This window comes from Chiloscyllium plagiosum, unplaced genomic scaffold, assembly GCF_037043375.1.
Source record: "Chiloscyllium plagiosum isolate Xiang-an unplaced genomic scaffold, Cpla_swu_hap1 HiC_scaffold_6, whole genome shotgun sequence".
Taxonomy (NCBI): domain Eukaryota; kingdom Metazoa; phylum Chordata; class Chondrichthyes; order Orectolobiformes; family Hemiscylliidae; genus Chiloscyllium; species Chiloscyllium plagiosum.
Window position 1 is genome coordinate 90,178,085 of NW_028270144.1, and position 14,010 is coordinate 90,192,094.

Below are 14,010 nucleotides of genomic sequence, written 5' to 3' on the forward strand. Positions count from 1 at the left end.
GGGACTAGTTTACGTTAGTATATTTAGTCAGCATGCACCAGTTGCGCCGAAGGGTCTGTTTCCATGTTGTGACTCTGTGTGCTGTAGGTGCATCCACAAGGCGGCTAGAGAATTGCAGGATTTTGATCTAGGAACAGCTGATGATCCTACAGTTCCAAGGGAGCATGGTGTGTATGTGTGTGTGTGAGAGAGAGAGCGATCCGGAGGTTCACTTGTTCTTCAGTATAAGTTAACTTATATTCGCCTGTCCCTGTAACAATGACAGAGACCTGAATGGTTGTTGGCTGCAGTCTCATCACGGGTTTAAAACCGCTCTGGAAAACCAGCGATGGATCAGGAACATTCCGCTGAGGTTCCCGCAGCCCGCACGGTTTTGTATGTTCCCAGTTGACTGTATCTGCAACTTACTACTACGCTGCATGTTGTGATGATGGGGCGGGCCATTGCTTGAAGCACATGCTCTTGTGGTGAATTGTTGGGCGCGCTGCTGAGCGGCGGAGATGCCTTTAATAGCTAGCCGGCTGGGTTTGCTTGACTCTTGTAGCTGGCAATGACGTTGGTGCAGTGATTGAGCCGCTGCTGTGGCCACATGCAGCCGGTTGAGGAGGCAGCTCGCTGATGGACCGCTCTAGGGCAGCAGCAGCAGCAGCAACGTCTGGGCACGCACAAAGCCTTTAAAGCCGTGATTTCTAACAACAATCGGGGGCGTCCCTCTAGCCCTGCGTGCTGCGGCGGAGATTTTGAGGACAGGAGCGGAAAAAAAAAGCGCAGGGGGAAGATGGTGCAGTAACAAGGAGCACATGGGGGCTGTGCATCCGAACAGGCGAGGTAACTGAGTGTGTTTGCCGTTTGTGCGTTTTTATTAGCAATTTTTGTGCTTTTATTTGTCGATTTGCATAATGCATTAGTTTTTATTTCAATTTTGTGACAAGATTAAGGTGCATGCAGTTGCAATCAAAGGGGATATACCCTGTCCGCGTTCACACAACAGATGTGATTTGCATGGAGGTGGCAAGTATTTGCAGTAATGTGTCCCTCTGTTTGCTAGCGTTAGGGCAACAAAACAAATAAAAAAGGGAGAGAGAAGATAATGAACGGAGATTTCCAAAATACATCCGGTGAGTCTGGTCGCTGGGTGGCCCAGTCTGGCGAGAACAGCTCGGCAGCGATTGCCTCGGTGGTCCCGTTCTCGGAGAGCGTCAATCCTTGGGATGTGGTGCTGTGCACCTCGGGCACTGTCATCTCCTGCGAGAACGCCGTGGTGGTGGTGACCATTCTGCACAGCCCGAGCCTGCGAGCGCCCATGTTCGTGCTGATCGGCAGCCTGGCAGTGGCTGACCTGCTGGCGGGGGTCGGCCTCATCGCCAACTTCGCCTTCGCCTACCTGCTGCGGTCGGAAGCGGCCAAGCTGCTCACTGTGGGGCTGGTGGTCGCCTCGTTCTCCGCCTCCATCTGCAGCCTCATGGCCATCACCATCGACCGCTATCTCTCGCTGTACTACGCCTTGACTTACAACTCGGAGCGCACGGTCACTTTCACCTATGTCATGCTGGTCGTGCTGTGGGGGGTGTCCAGCTGCCTGGGATTCTTGCCCGTCCTGGGCTGGAACTGCCTGAAAGATGAGTCCACGTGTAGCGTCATCAAGCCCCTGACGAAAAACAATGTGGCCGTGCTCTCGGTCTCCTTCCTGCTCATGTTCGCAATGATGCTCCAGCTCTACATCCAGATCTGTAAGATAGTCATGAGACACGCCCATCAGATCGCCTTGCAACACCATTTCCTGGCCACGTCCCACTATGTCACCACCAGGAAAGGGGTCTCCACTTTAGCCATCATTCTGGGCACCTTCGCTGCCTGCTGGATGCCTTTCACCGTTTACTGCTTGATAGCGGACTACACCTACCCCTCTATCTACACCTATGCTACCCTGCTACCTGCCACTTACAACTCCATCATTAACCCTGTCATCTACGCCTTCCGAAACCAGGAGATCCAGAAGGCGCTCTGGCTCATCTGCTGCGGATGTATCCCTCCCAATATCTTACTCCGAGCACGGTCCCCTAGCGACGTATAATGAGTTGCTAAAGGGACCACTCTCAAAGGAGGGGAATATCCAGTACGGTTTCTCAGGCAGTTCCCCATTGCACCGTAATTTATGTCACTCCCATGCTTCCTATAACTTTGATCTTCAGGTAAATCCTCGGGGACTGGGGAGTGTCTTCTCACTGTAGCTGGAACGAGATCCCTGAACTGGGAGACAGCAGTGTTACAAAATGAATGTGCTGGCAGGGATGTCCTCCTTGGTTTCTTTCTCCTCGAATGTCATTTGCTAGCATTACCTAGCTTTAAAATACGAAGATTAACAGGTTACTGTGGTTAACGTTTCTATGTTACTGATGTTTTATGTATCTTACATTTTTATGGGGGGAGGTGTCATTGGTATTTTAAATTACAGGGAGACAGCTCACTCCATTAGTAATTGATACAAAACTATTATTTGTCATTGTCCATATAGGCAGCAATACTGTAAGAAGTCACTACATATTCACCAGGATTTTCAGCATCTTGATGTTTGACTATGAAAGGTAGTGTTACTAAAATATAGTAGATTGCCAAGACGATGTATAATGCTTCAATAAATGGAGGTTAGGAAGACAAAATCACATTATTAATAAGCTTGAATATTTTATGTATGTCTTAGTTGCAGAATAGTTTCAGTAAGTGAGCAGCATAACACTATACTTGAGATGTGAAATGGGGTGAGTTTCACCTTGTTTTCCTATTCCTTTGACTAAAGCTTTTGGCATCTAACCATTCAAAACAATAACTAAACTTTTGGAGGCACGTTTGTGGGAAGAGGAGCATTTTTTTTAAAATCCTCACTTGCTACCTTATTAATTTCATTGTTATCAATATACCATGTACTATGATAGAGTTCATGTACATTCTCACTAAATAAATTACATTATAATTGGTAAAACCGAGTGCATTAAGCCCTGTGGTTTGACCAATGAATAATTTGTACCCTAAACAGCCACTGTGTAATGTAATTTAAATAACTTAAAGATGTTGAATAAGTTACACTGTCATATCTGCATTTGAACATATTTTCCAAGCTAACCTTGAATTTACATGAATTACATGTGAATTCTAATCTCTTGTGGATTGTATAAAGCTAATAATTTCCTAAACTAATCTGAATTATGTAAAAGGATCCAGCATATATCATACAATGTGACAAAGTGTATCTAAAAACCACAAAAAAATGTTATTAAGTCACTTTATTGCACTTTACTTTAGCTCACTGGTGATGATTTCATAAGTACAGATATTGGCTCCTTGGCACTTCACAATTCATGTCATTTATATCCCTAGAATACCTGTACAAATTTTCATTTTTGAACAACTGAAAATTGGCAGCAACAATTACTTATTAAAGTAAATAGTGCAGTGCGAGGTTGTAAATAGTGTTTGTAAGAAAGACTTAAATCTTGCCTAACATCTCTCATGTTGGGGTGAGAAGAAGTTAGCTGTTGTCTATTTGTAGCTGTCAAAATGCAACTGAACAATAAATGTAAGAACATGGTGTTGTGTAGAAGTGTGTTTTTATAATATAATAGTGAAATGCACTTTATTTTAGCAAAAATGGCACAATCATGTCATATAGAATAAGAAACAGCACTGATTCTCTTTTCATTTTCTTTTCTATCATTTGGACGAAAGTAACTTTCATTGTAAATTGTTATTAATTTTGTATACATAAAATGTGATCAAATAAAGTCATTTCTTAAAGAAATGTGTTGCATTAATTATGTGGAATACAGGGATTAGGATCCCTGTGTAAAGTTTCAATGTCTATGATTAGGAAGTGGGTTCCTCTTGGAAATCGTCCACATTGTGAGCTCCTAATGCAAATATTATCAGAAAGATGTCGGAGGTTGGGTGTGATGCCACAGGGTGAGATTAAAAGCAGAGTTGCTCCATTCTGATTGTACATGTCCTTGTGGCATTCAAAGAAAAGTTCCAACACTACTTGAGGGTTGGGGCATGGGCAGTGGTGAAGCAATCAGAGCTAGGCAAAACAGCCCTACCAGTGTCAGCCTCACTTTGAGAGGGAAAAAAAACGACTTGCAGAATGAACAAAATTTTGCTTATCCCAGAACTTTGAATTTTACTGCACACTGTTTTTGTATTATCTTTCACCAAATTACTTTCAATTCAGTTCTTGTCAGCATGGCTGCCTTAATTTCTTCTGGGGAATTATTGCATATAAGTACAAAGAATGTTAGTCCTGGGGTATGAAACATTGCCTGTCAGGCAATCAATGTTATCATCAAGCTCTTCCAGGCAGATAGACCATGGATAAATTCCCACAAAATGTTTTCCAAAACAAGACATCTGAATCCCAAATGATGAACACTAATCTCCCCGGGTGCCAATTTATTTTTATATGCTGTGCAGACTGAGTTAGGATAACAATTCATTTTGGATGATTGCTAAATTATTGATGGTTTTGTGTAGCAGAAGCCATGGTCAACAGGACTTAGATCATGAGTGTTCAAATGTAATTTAGTCATTTATTTTAATTGACTGTCCCTTATTCATTTATTGTCTATTTACTTTGTTGGGCAGAATGTTCAAACATTAGATAGTTTATTCTTTTTCTCATCTTATCACAAGTGAATGGTTGCTTCAGTGAACCACATCAAAACATCCATAAAATAGCCATAGTAATCATTATACAAAAGTGACGAAGGTACTGTACTTTGGGTTACAGTACACAAACACAGTTTATCATTCTGGTGCCAACCTTATTAACCAATAAGGATAATTCTGTATCCAAAGCAAAGGGTTGGTAGTTTTATTTGAAACCCTCATGATACAGAACATATTTCACACAAACATTTCTGCTTGGTTTTTTTATATTTCCACCGCTTAGACTATTAACAAAAAACAATTTCCTTGGCAATGAAAAGAGATGATTGGCTTAAATTTGTCATCAGTTAAAAATCTCTGACATTCAAAGAATAGGAAGCAACACATTAGGCATGGATGTGGGTAGATAAGCATTGAAAGACGTAAAACGGCTTCTGATTCACTACAAGCCAGTTAAAACTGCTGCACAAATTCAAGATCCAACCACAGAGTCAGTTTGGTATGGGCTATCAGTCTCTAGTGACGAACATCTTTCACAGGGCATTCTTTGGACGCCAACAGCTGGTGCACAGTAAAGACAGTGTTACAGCATGTGATCATTAAGAATTTCATTACAGAAATAGTTTGCTTCCACTACTGATTGAAGGAAGCTGCACATCCATGAGCACAACCTGTGAGGGAGAATTTAAAACCTTTGCACAAAGCAAAAACCAGTAGGTACTCTGTTCAAATGGCCCGGGTGTATCTACAGTCAGTGCCCACTCGCATTTCTTGGCATTGGACATATCCACTTTCTTTACCTTGTGCGATAGCACTTGGGCAGTATCTCAAAGGGACCAAGGTGGGAGTAACATGGCGGTACCTTTGAGATTGCTGAGCACCCTCTTCTCAGGAATTTACTTAGCAATGCTGCCAGCTACTCTGTTAATCAGTCTTACTTTTGAAAGGGACTAAAGGACTCACCAAGAGCAGACAGGTGTCTCATATAAATATATACCAGCCCAGAAGCACATCAGTGTTCAGTAAAACATACAGGAAAGAAAAAAATACACTTGAATGTCGAATGTTTACAGCATTGATGATGGCTACTTGGCCTGTTGTATCTGTATTATCATTGATAGGAGCAATTCAGTTAGAGACACTCACTGGCCTTCTGTCACTTGCCCTAGATATTCTTCTTTACCAGATCATAATCCAATCCCCTTCCAAATTGAATCTTCTTTCACCTCAATCTCAGGTAATGCATATCGAACCATTGGCTCCACAATGAACGTTTTATCTTCCAGTGGTCATTGCTTTTTTCACTAAAGCTGTCTTCTTTGGTTCTTCATTTGTCCTCCAACAGGAACAGATTTTCCTTACCTGGTCTGTTTAGACCCCTTATGATTTTGAATATCCCTGTAAAAGTATAACTTCCCCTGATTTCCTTGCTTTTATACTCCATGTATGCATTACCTGAATAAGCTGTCAAATATATGGAATAAGCTGTCAAAGAAAGTGGTGGAGGTAGGTATAATTACAACATTTAAAAGGCATCGGGATGGGTACATGAATAGGAAGGATTTAGAGGAACATGGGCCAATTGCTGATAAATGAGACTAGATTATCTGGTTGGCATGGACAAGTTGGACTGAAGGTCTGTTTCCAAGCTGTACAACTTTAGACACTATCATCTTTATCCCTAATTGTTACTTCATCAAATAACTCTAGTAAGTTATATGAACACAATATTCCCTTAACAGATTGATGCTGGATTTTCTTAATTGACTTGTGTTTGCCCAAGTGATTATCAACTTCGACCTGAATTATTGTTTCTAGAAAGTCCCTCACCAATAATGGTAATCTGACTGCCTTGCAATTATTGTGTTTATAACCTTTTCTCGAACAAGGCTGTGACGTTAAGTCAAAAATGTTCCCACCTTCCCACCTATGAAAACTGCTGATCTCCCCATGCCTTACCTTGGTGTCAATAAATGACCTCTGGGCTCCAGGATTTTCACTTGCCCAATTCAATCCACCTCTCTTCATCCAGTTCAGGCAAGCAAACAGGGTATATTGGTGGCCCAGCATCATCGGGCATGGCCTCCAACAAGTATTCTGAGATTGGAAGATTGTAGGCTGCCCCAAGAGTTATTTTCTATCCTATTTGGTCAATGTCTGTTTGATTGTGTCTTCTTTTCACAAATGGGAAATACATTAAAATTAACCAGTATATCTTACTTACTCAAAACTATAATACGCCTGGACTAAAATTCTAGAATCTGTGAAATACAAGAATAGGATTAATACATTTTGATCCTTGAGTCAAGGCCATCATTCAGTGGAATTATGGCTGACTTTTGACTCAACTTTACATGACTGTTTTTACCCCTTATCCATTAATACCTTTGGATAAAAAAGCTCTGTGAATCTCAATTTTAAAATTAACAATTGATTTAATATTAATTGCCATATGTGGAAGTAAAGTTCACACTTCAAGCGCTCATTATATGCATGTATTTCTTAAATTAGCACCTGAAAGTTCTGTCTCTAATTTTTAGGTTATATCCCCTAATTGTGACATTCCCAACCAGCAGAAATAGTTCACCTCTGTATTGCCAATTGTTTCCCCTTAACATCTTAAAAGCATAAATTAAACTACCCTGTTTCCTTCTAAATTCTACGATGTTCTGCCCTATTTATGTAATTTTTCCTCACAACAAGCTTTGGAGTCCAGCTATCATTCTGGTAAATCTACGCTGCACTTCCTCAAAAGCCAATATCTAGTTCCTGAGGTGGTTTGCACCGTACAGTACTGTACTTGTTATGGTTTTAGTTGTGACCAGTAACTTAAACAAGGAATCTAAAATCCCAATTTATTGAAAAAAATGAAGCTGTAATGTAAAACAAAAGATTTTTTTCCTATGAAGAGTGAAACAAATATCTAGTGTAACCACCTATTCTTTAAAACCCAAAACCAACATGTTAAACATGAATTAACAAATTGTAGTGTATTATAAACTATAAATCAGAAAGATGCAACTAACATAGATCTTACAAATTGCATTCCACTTGGTATTTCTAATCAATCTCAGTCACGAAACTCTTCACAAATCCTGTCTTCCTCAATTAGATATTTTCTCTGCTAGCAGGTAGACTGATCTCAAGTCAAGTGCAGCACACAAACTACCATGAGCATGATCTTCACCTAAAATGGCAGATATTTGCAGAACACTGCTTACATTGGTTTGGATGGTATAGATATACCAATGTTTACTTCAAGTAACAGAAACAACTGTATATTCACTTATTCTCAGCTTTTGGATCTAATCACTGCATTCTTTAGCCGGTCTGTTTTGCCCCAATAGGGCCATCATCATCTGAGCTCTGAAGACTTATGTCCTTTTTATATGGTTCCACCCAGTTTTAGTCTCTCCAGAAGTTTTGGATTCCAATCTTCATTTCAGCTTTTGTTTCCTTAGAAACTGGAGATGTCAGTTTGCTAGCGATTTTTGAAAAGATTTGTAGCTGAGGTTGATGCTAAGTATGTAAGTTAGCTCGCTGAACTGGAAGAATTGTTTTCAGATGTTTTGTCACCATACTAGGTAACATCATCAGTGAGAGTGCCCGGTGAAGTGCTGGTGGTATGTCCCACCTCTCTATTTATTGGTCTTGGTTTCTAAGGTGGGTGATGTCATTTCTGGTTCTTTTTTTCAAGGGAATGTAGATATGATCTAAATCGATGTGTTTATTGATGGAGTTCTAGTTAGAATACCATGCCTCTAAGAATTCTCATGCACATCTTTGTTTCACTTGTCCTAGGATGTGCACCCAAGAACTACAAAAAGCAGAAGAAAAATATCTATACAACGTTTTGAAGAAAAATGGATACCCAATAAATAATCCCTGATTCCTCAGAAACAAACCCAAACAAGCAGGCACAACATAACCAAACACTATAGCCACATTACCTTACATCAAGGACATATCAGAAATGACTTCCAGACTACTCAGACCCCTTGGCATCATGGTAGCCCACAAACCTACCAATACACTTAAAGAGCAACTAATGAAACTAAAGGATCGATTAAATACTAGCAGCAAATCTAACGTCATTTACAAGAACTGTAAAAAAAAACTACATCAGACAAATATGCAAGAAACTTGCCACCAGGATACATGAACACCGAGTAGTGTCCGAAAGACACAACCCACCATCTCTAGTTTCCATACATACAGACAAAGAAGGACACCGTTTTGACTGGGGCAACACACACATCCTAGAACAGACAAAACCAAAGACATGCACGAGAATTCTTAGAGGCAAAGCATTCTAACAAGAACTCCATCATTAAACACATTGATTTCAATCCTATCTACCTTACCTTGAAAAAAAAAGAACTGGAAATGACATCACCCACCTTAAGAAACCAAGACTATAAATAGAGAGATGGGACATACCACCAAAGCTTCGCCGCTTGTTAACCTGGTATGGTGACAAAATGTTTGAAAACAAATCTTCCAGCTTAGCGAATTAACTTACATACCTATATCGGTTTGCTTTCTAAATTTTCTTTTGAAATTTCTGTTTTCAGTTGCAATCTGAAAACCATGGATTCCAAAATATAACAAGTTCTTATCATCCTAAGGTCTGAGAAATTATTTTACTCAGAGGATTGTGGACGTTTTGGAATTCTCTACCCCAGAGAGTTGTGGAAAATCAGTCCTGGAGAATGTTAAGGTAGAGATTGATAGAGGGTTTCTATCAGTGGTGGGCAGAGTTACCATTGGAGTACAGGGTTACAGAGTTCTGGGGATGCGGGTGGGATAGGTAAAAGGCACTGAAGTGTTTGATCAGCCATGGTCATATTGAATAGTGGGGCAGACTCAATGGGACTTCTTGTCCAATGTTCCTTCCCAAACATTTTAACGAACAAGTTATTATACACTACAAGAATCTTTTAATATTACACAAATATAGCTATATTTACAAAATTATAAGGGCTTAATCAAAGCAAAAGTCAATAAATATAACAATTATGTTAGCAGGAATCAAACGTCATAAACTAACATAACTCGTAAGTTTGCTTTCTCTCCTACACTCCTTTCTTTTAGCTCTGGACAGAACATCAGCAATTTTATCATTTTTCCCATCAGCATGCTCCATCTTTAGATTGAACGGCCAAAGGATCAATCTCCAGTGAACAAATGAAGATTCTCAGTGGGGAACCTCTTCAAAAACATCAGTGGATTGTTTGTAACCCATGTAAACCCATCCCTCTCCTTGATTATTTGAATTACATACACTTAAGTTGCTAAAAAGTCAAGACTTAATGCTTGCTTCCCAATTGTGGTTTGTGCTTGCAGATATGTATTAAGCCTTCTTACGGAATTGCTGACTGAATGCCATATACCATTGTAGCAATACCACCCCCAACTATATCACTAGAATCAAAAGCCATTTTGAATAGTGTATTGAGATTTGGTGCAGCCAAAGTAAGCTCATTTGTGAATATGAATCTTGAATTCTGAAAGGCAATCTGACAATAGTCTGTCCAGATTAATGTTCATTTTTTTTCAACAAGTTCATTAACGGAATAACAAATTTTGGCACAAACGTCCTGTCAATCCCACATATTCTGAGGAATCATGGTATTTCCTGTATGAACGTCCATAATTATTTGAACTTTAGCTTCTTTGGACAATAATCAACCTTGGCCCCCAACATCTCCCACAGAGACAACTTTGATCGTGGCAAACATTGAGGATTTGTCAAATTTATCACCAAATCCACATTTTGCCGTCTATCCAGTGATGCACTTAGGTGTTCCACATATTCTTTCCAACTGTTAGACTATCAATATACACAATACAATTAAATAATACAGCAACTAATTAATTGGTCAATTTTTGAAAACTGCTATCTTCATTCCAAATGGTATAATTTAGATATCCAGGTCTGTAATCCTGAAAACCTTCTGATTATTTTCTGCACCTGGTCACAACATTTTAATGGGGATCCATTTACCTGACTCCATGTCTCTTTGTGCCTGAACTATTTGCTAACGATTAGATGCAAAGTGAGTGAGCTTTCATTTGCCAACATTAGATTAGATTAGATTAGATTACAGTGTGGAAACAGGCCCTTCGGCCCAACAAGTCCACACCGACCCGCCGAAGCGAAACCCACCCATACCCCTACATTTACCCCTTACCTAACACTACGGGCAATTTAGTATGGCCAATTCACCTCATCCTGCACATCTTTGGACTGTGGGAGGAAACCGGAGCACCCGGAGGAAACCCACGCAGACACGGGGAGAACGTGCAAACTCCACACAGTCAGTCGCCTGAGGCAGGAATTGAACCCAGGTCTCAGGCGCTGTGAGGCAGCAGTGCTAACCACTGTGCCACCGTGCCGCCCACTTAAAATCCACTTGCAAAAATTTTGGCTATTCACTTAATCTTTAAGTATCATTTTGTAATTTTAGGCTTTTATCAGCACTGCTTACAATGCTGCCTTTGCTTCATAGGCAAAGTTTGATAGGTAGCTTTCTGTCCATCTCCTAAGTAATTAACAAATGTAGCAATTGGCTGAAGCCTATCACAAGTTTTTGTGGGACACCACTTACCATATTATGCCAATTAAAGCGACTCCCCACTTCCCCTTTCCTCTTAGTCACTTTCCTAACTCGATCAATAATTTGCTCTCCATTTTACAGACTCCAACATTATCTCAGGACTAGATAGGGTAAATACAGGAGACATGCCCCCAGTGACAGGGGTATCCAGATTCAGGCCATTTAGCACTGAGATGAGGAGAAATTTCCACACCCAGACAGTTGTAAGCCTGCGGAATTCTCTGCCACAGAAAACGGCTGTGACCAAAAAATTGATTATTTTCATGAAATTATAATTCTTAGGGCTAAAGGAATCAAATGGTCTGGGAAGAAAGAGGGAGCAAGGTAATCAGCTAGACGATCAGGCATGATTAAATAGAGTAGACTTGATGGGCCGAATGGCCTACTTCTGCACCTATCCTCAATGTTCCTAACAGTCTCCATAGAAATAACATTCAGAGACATTCCCTTATTCCCATTACTCTTAGTCAACTCATCAAAGAAAAATCAATCAAATTCATCAAGCATGACCTACTTTTTAGCCAGGCTGGCAGTGTCTGGCTAGCTGAAGAAAATGTACAAGGTGATTAATACCATAATTCATACAGAAACAACAATTATTCCTGCTGTAACTTATTATGTATTCCTAAATTTTGTTTAAAAACCTGTTAGTTTTACACAGAAAGTTGTGTGTTATCATTGCTAATGAATGGAGCATGGAACTGTCAGAAGAAGGGTGTCCAGAATTTGCTGCCAAAGCAACAGTGTATTTAACGGCATTTGCTGTTGTTAATATGTAAATCTGTCAGCATCTTGAAGTGGAGAAGAGATATACTGTAAATTCCAAAATACCACCATTAGTATTCTAAATAAACAGCAGCTCACTCACATACACCCTGTCAGTTTCTCAAGATTGCTGCATGCTTGTGTTGCAGTCGTAGTCTCTCCCTGCTCCAGAGGTGTGTAATAACGTCTCTGTACAGGTTGATTAGAAAGTTAAAGTTGCCCAGCTGTCTGCACCTCTAGCATAGTTACATCCGTGCTCAAGTGTCCTTGGAGAGGGAGCAATGCAGTGTCACTTAACACAGTACAGGCCCTTAAATGATTAGTGGGCTACCATGGCAGGAGAATATCATCACTACTGAAAATAATATTTCAATTTAAGAGTGATAAGTTTCCACTAACCTTTTGATTTTTGTTATAATGTGCCACCAGATGACTTCTAAACTGTAACTGTTTTATATTAAAAGAGTAGAAAGTTAAGGGTGTTCTTAACAGTTTGAGTATGCTCCTACTTTTCCAGGCTGGAAATCTGAAATCTGGAAACAGAGGTTCTGTGGAAAACATTTGAACAGATCCACCAGCTCACCACTTAACTGATTGGGCTCTGTAACCAAGTGTGAAGGCACCAGCTCACCTAACACTGTGACTGTGTAACATGGGAAGACTCAGCAGGACATTACAAAGCTACTCCATTTCTCTCGCTAGACTACCTCTGAGTGTCTCAGGATCTCTTTCTGTCAGGTTATTTCTCAGTGTCTCTCGCTCTTAATTTCTGTCTCTAGTTTTATCTGTCTCTCCCTCTCTCTTTCACTGCATTTTTCTTTCTGTTTCTTGCTCTGCTCTCTTTTTGCAGCAGTGTTTTGGAGCAGCCACAAAATTCTCAGATATCATTTGTTTTGTTTAAACCTACACAATGGCATTTTTTAAAATGAAGCAAAAGTTAAACATTTATGCTTATAATTTCAAGAAAGATGGACCGCATAAACTAGAGAAAGCTGTCTCAGTAATTCAGTGAATCTTCCACTATCAATATCCTGGATGTTGGCATTGACCAGAAACTGAACTGTACTAGCCATATAGATACAGTGGCTACAGGAGCAAGTCCGAGGCTAGGAAGGCTGCAAGCAGTAACTCACCTCCTGACTCCCCAAAGTGTGTTGAACATCTATAAGCTACAAGTAAGAGGTGGAATGCAATACTTTGCATTTGCCTGGATGAGTGCAGCTCCAAAAACACACAAGAAACTTGACACCAAAGCAGTCTACTAGATTGGACCACATCCACAAACATCGACACTGTCCACCACCAATGTTCAATTGCAGCAGTAAATACCATCTACAAGATACACTGCAGAAATTCACCAAGGTTCCTTAGCCAGCACCTTCCAAACTTATGAACACTTCCATCTAGAAGGACATGGACAGTAGATACATGGGAAAAGTACCCATGCAAATTCCTCTCCAAGCTACTCACCATCCTGATTTGAAAAGATATTGCCTTTCTCTAAGTGTCACAGGTCAAAATCCTGGAACTCCAGGATTAGTGGAATTGTCACTGTAACTACACCAAATGCATTGTAGTGGTTCATGAAGGCAGCTCACCACTATCTTCCCAAGGCCAATGAGCAAAGAGCAATAATTACTGGCTCAGTCAGTGAAGCCAGCATCCCATGAATAAGGGAAAAAACACAAAATGCTTGTGTGATGCCTTTGGTTTGTGTGTCAATAATTGATGGCATCAAGAAGTTTACATGTATATAACATGTAACATTAAATATATATTTGATTTAACACAAAGCAGTTCTTTAAAGCACAGAAGCCAAATAATTTTGAGTTATAATGTTTTCTCACTGTTTAATGTTCCAATGAAGTTTTTATATTAATATTTTTTCTGGTCCATGCACTTGGGGTTAGACATTCTGATGGAATTATCGTTCTATTCTGTAATCCCCCCAAAAAAATTCAAAATCAAG

The 14,010-nt window shown here is 40.1% G+C and overlaps 1 protein-coding gene across 1 annotated transcript; it reads left to right on the forward strand.

The window, feature by feature from the left end:
• The first annotated feature begins 473 nt into the window (after positions 1-473).
• gpr12 (G protein-coupled receptor 12) lies at positions 474-3,786 on the forward strand. Its single transcript, XM_043692773.2, has 2 exons — positions 474-828; positions 1,049-3,786. The coding sequence occupies exon 2, from the start codon at positions 1,091-1,093 to the stop codon at positions 2,072-2,074; it is 984 nt and encodes a 327-aa protein (XP_043548708.1). The 5' UTR covers positions 474-828; positions 1,049-1,090; the 3' UTR covers positions 2,075-3,786.
• Positions 3,787-14,010: the final 10,224 nt, after the last annotated feature.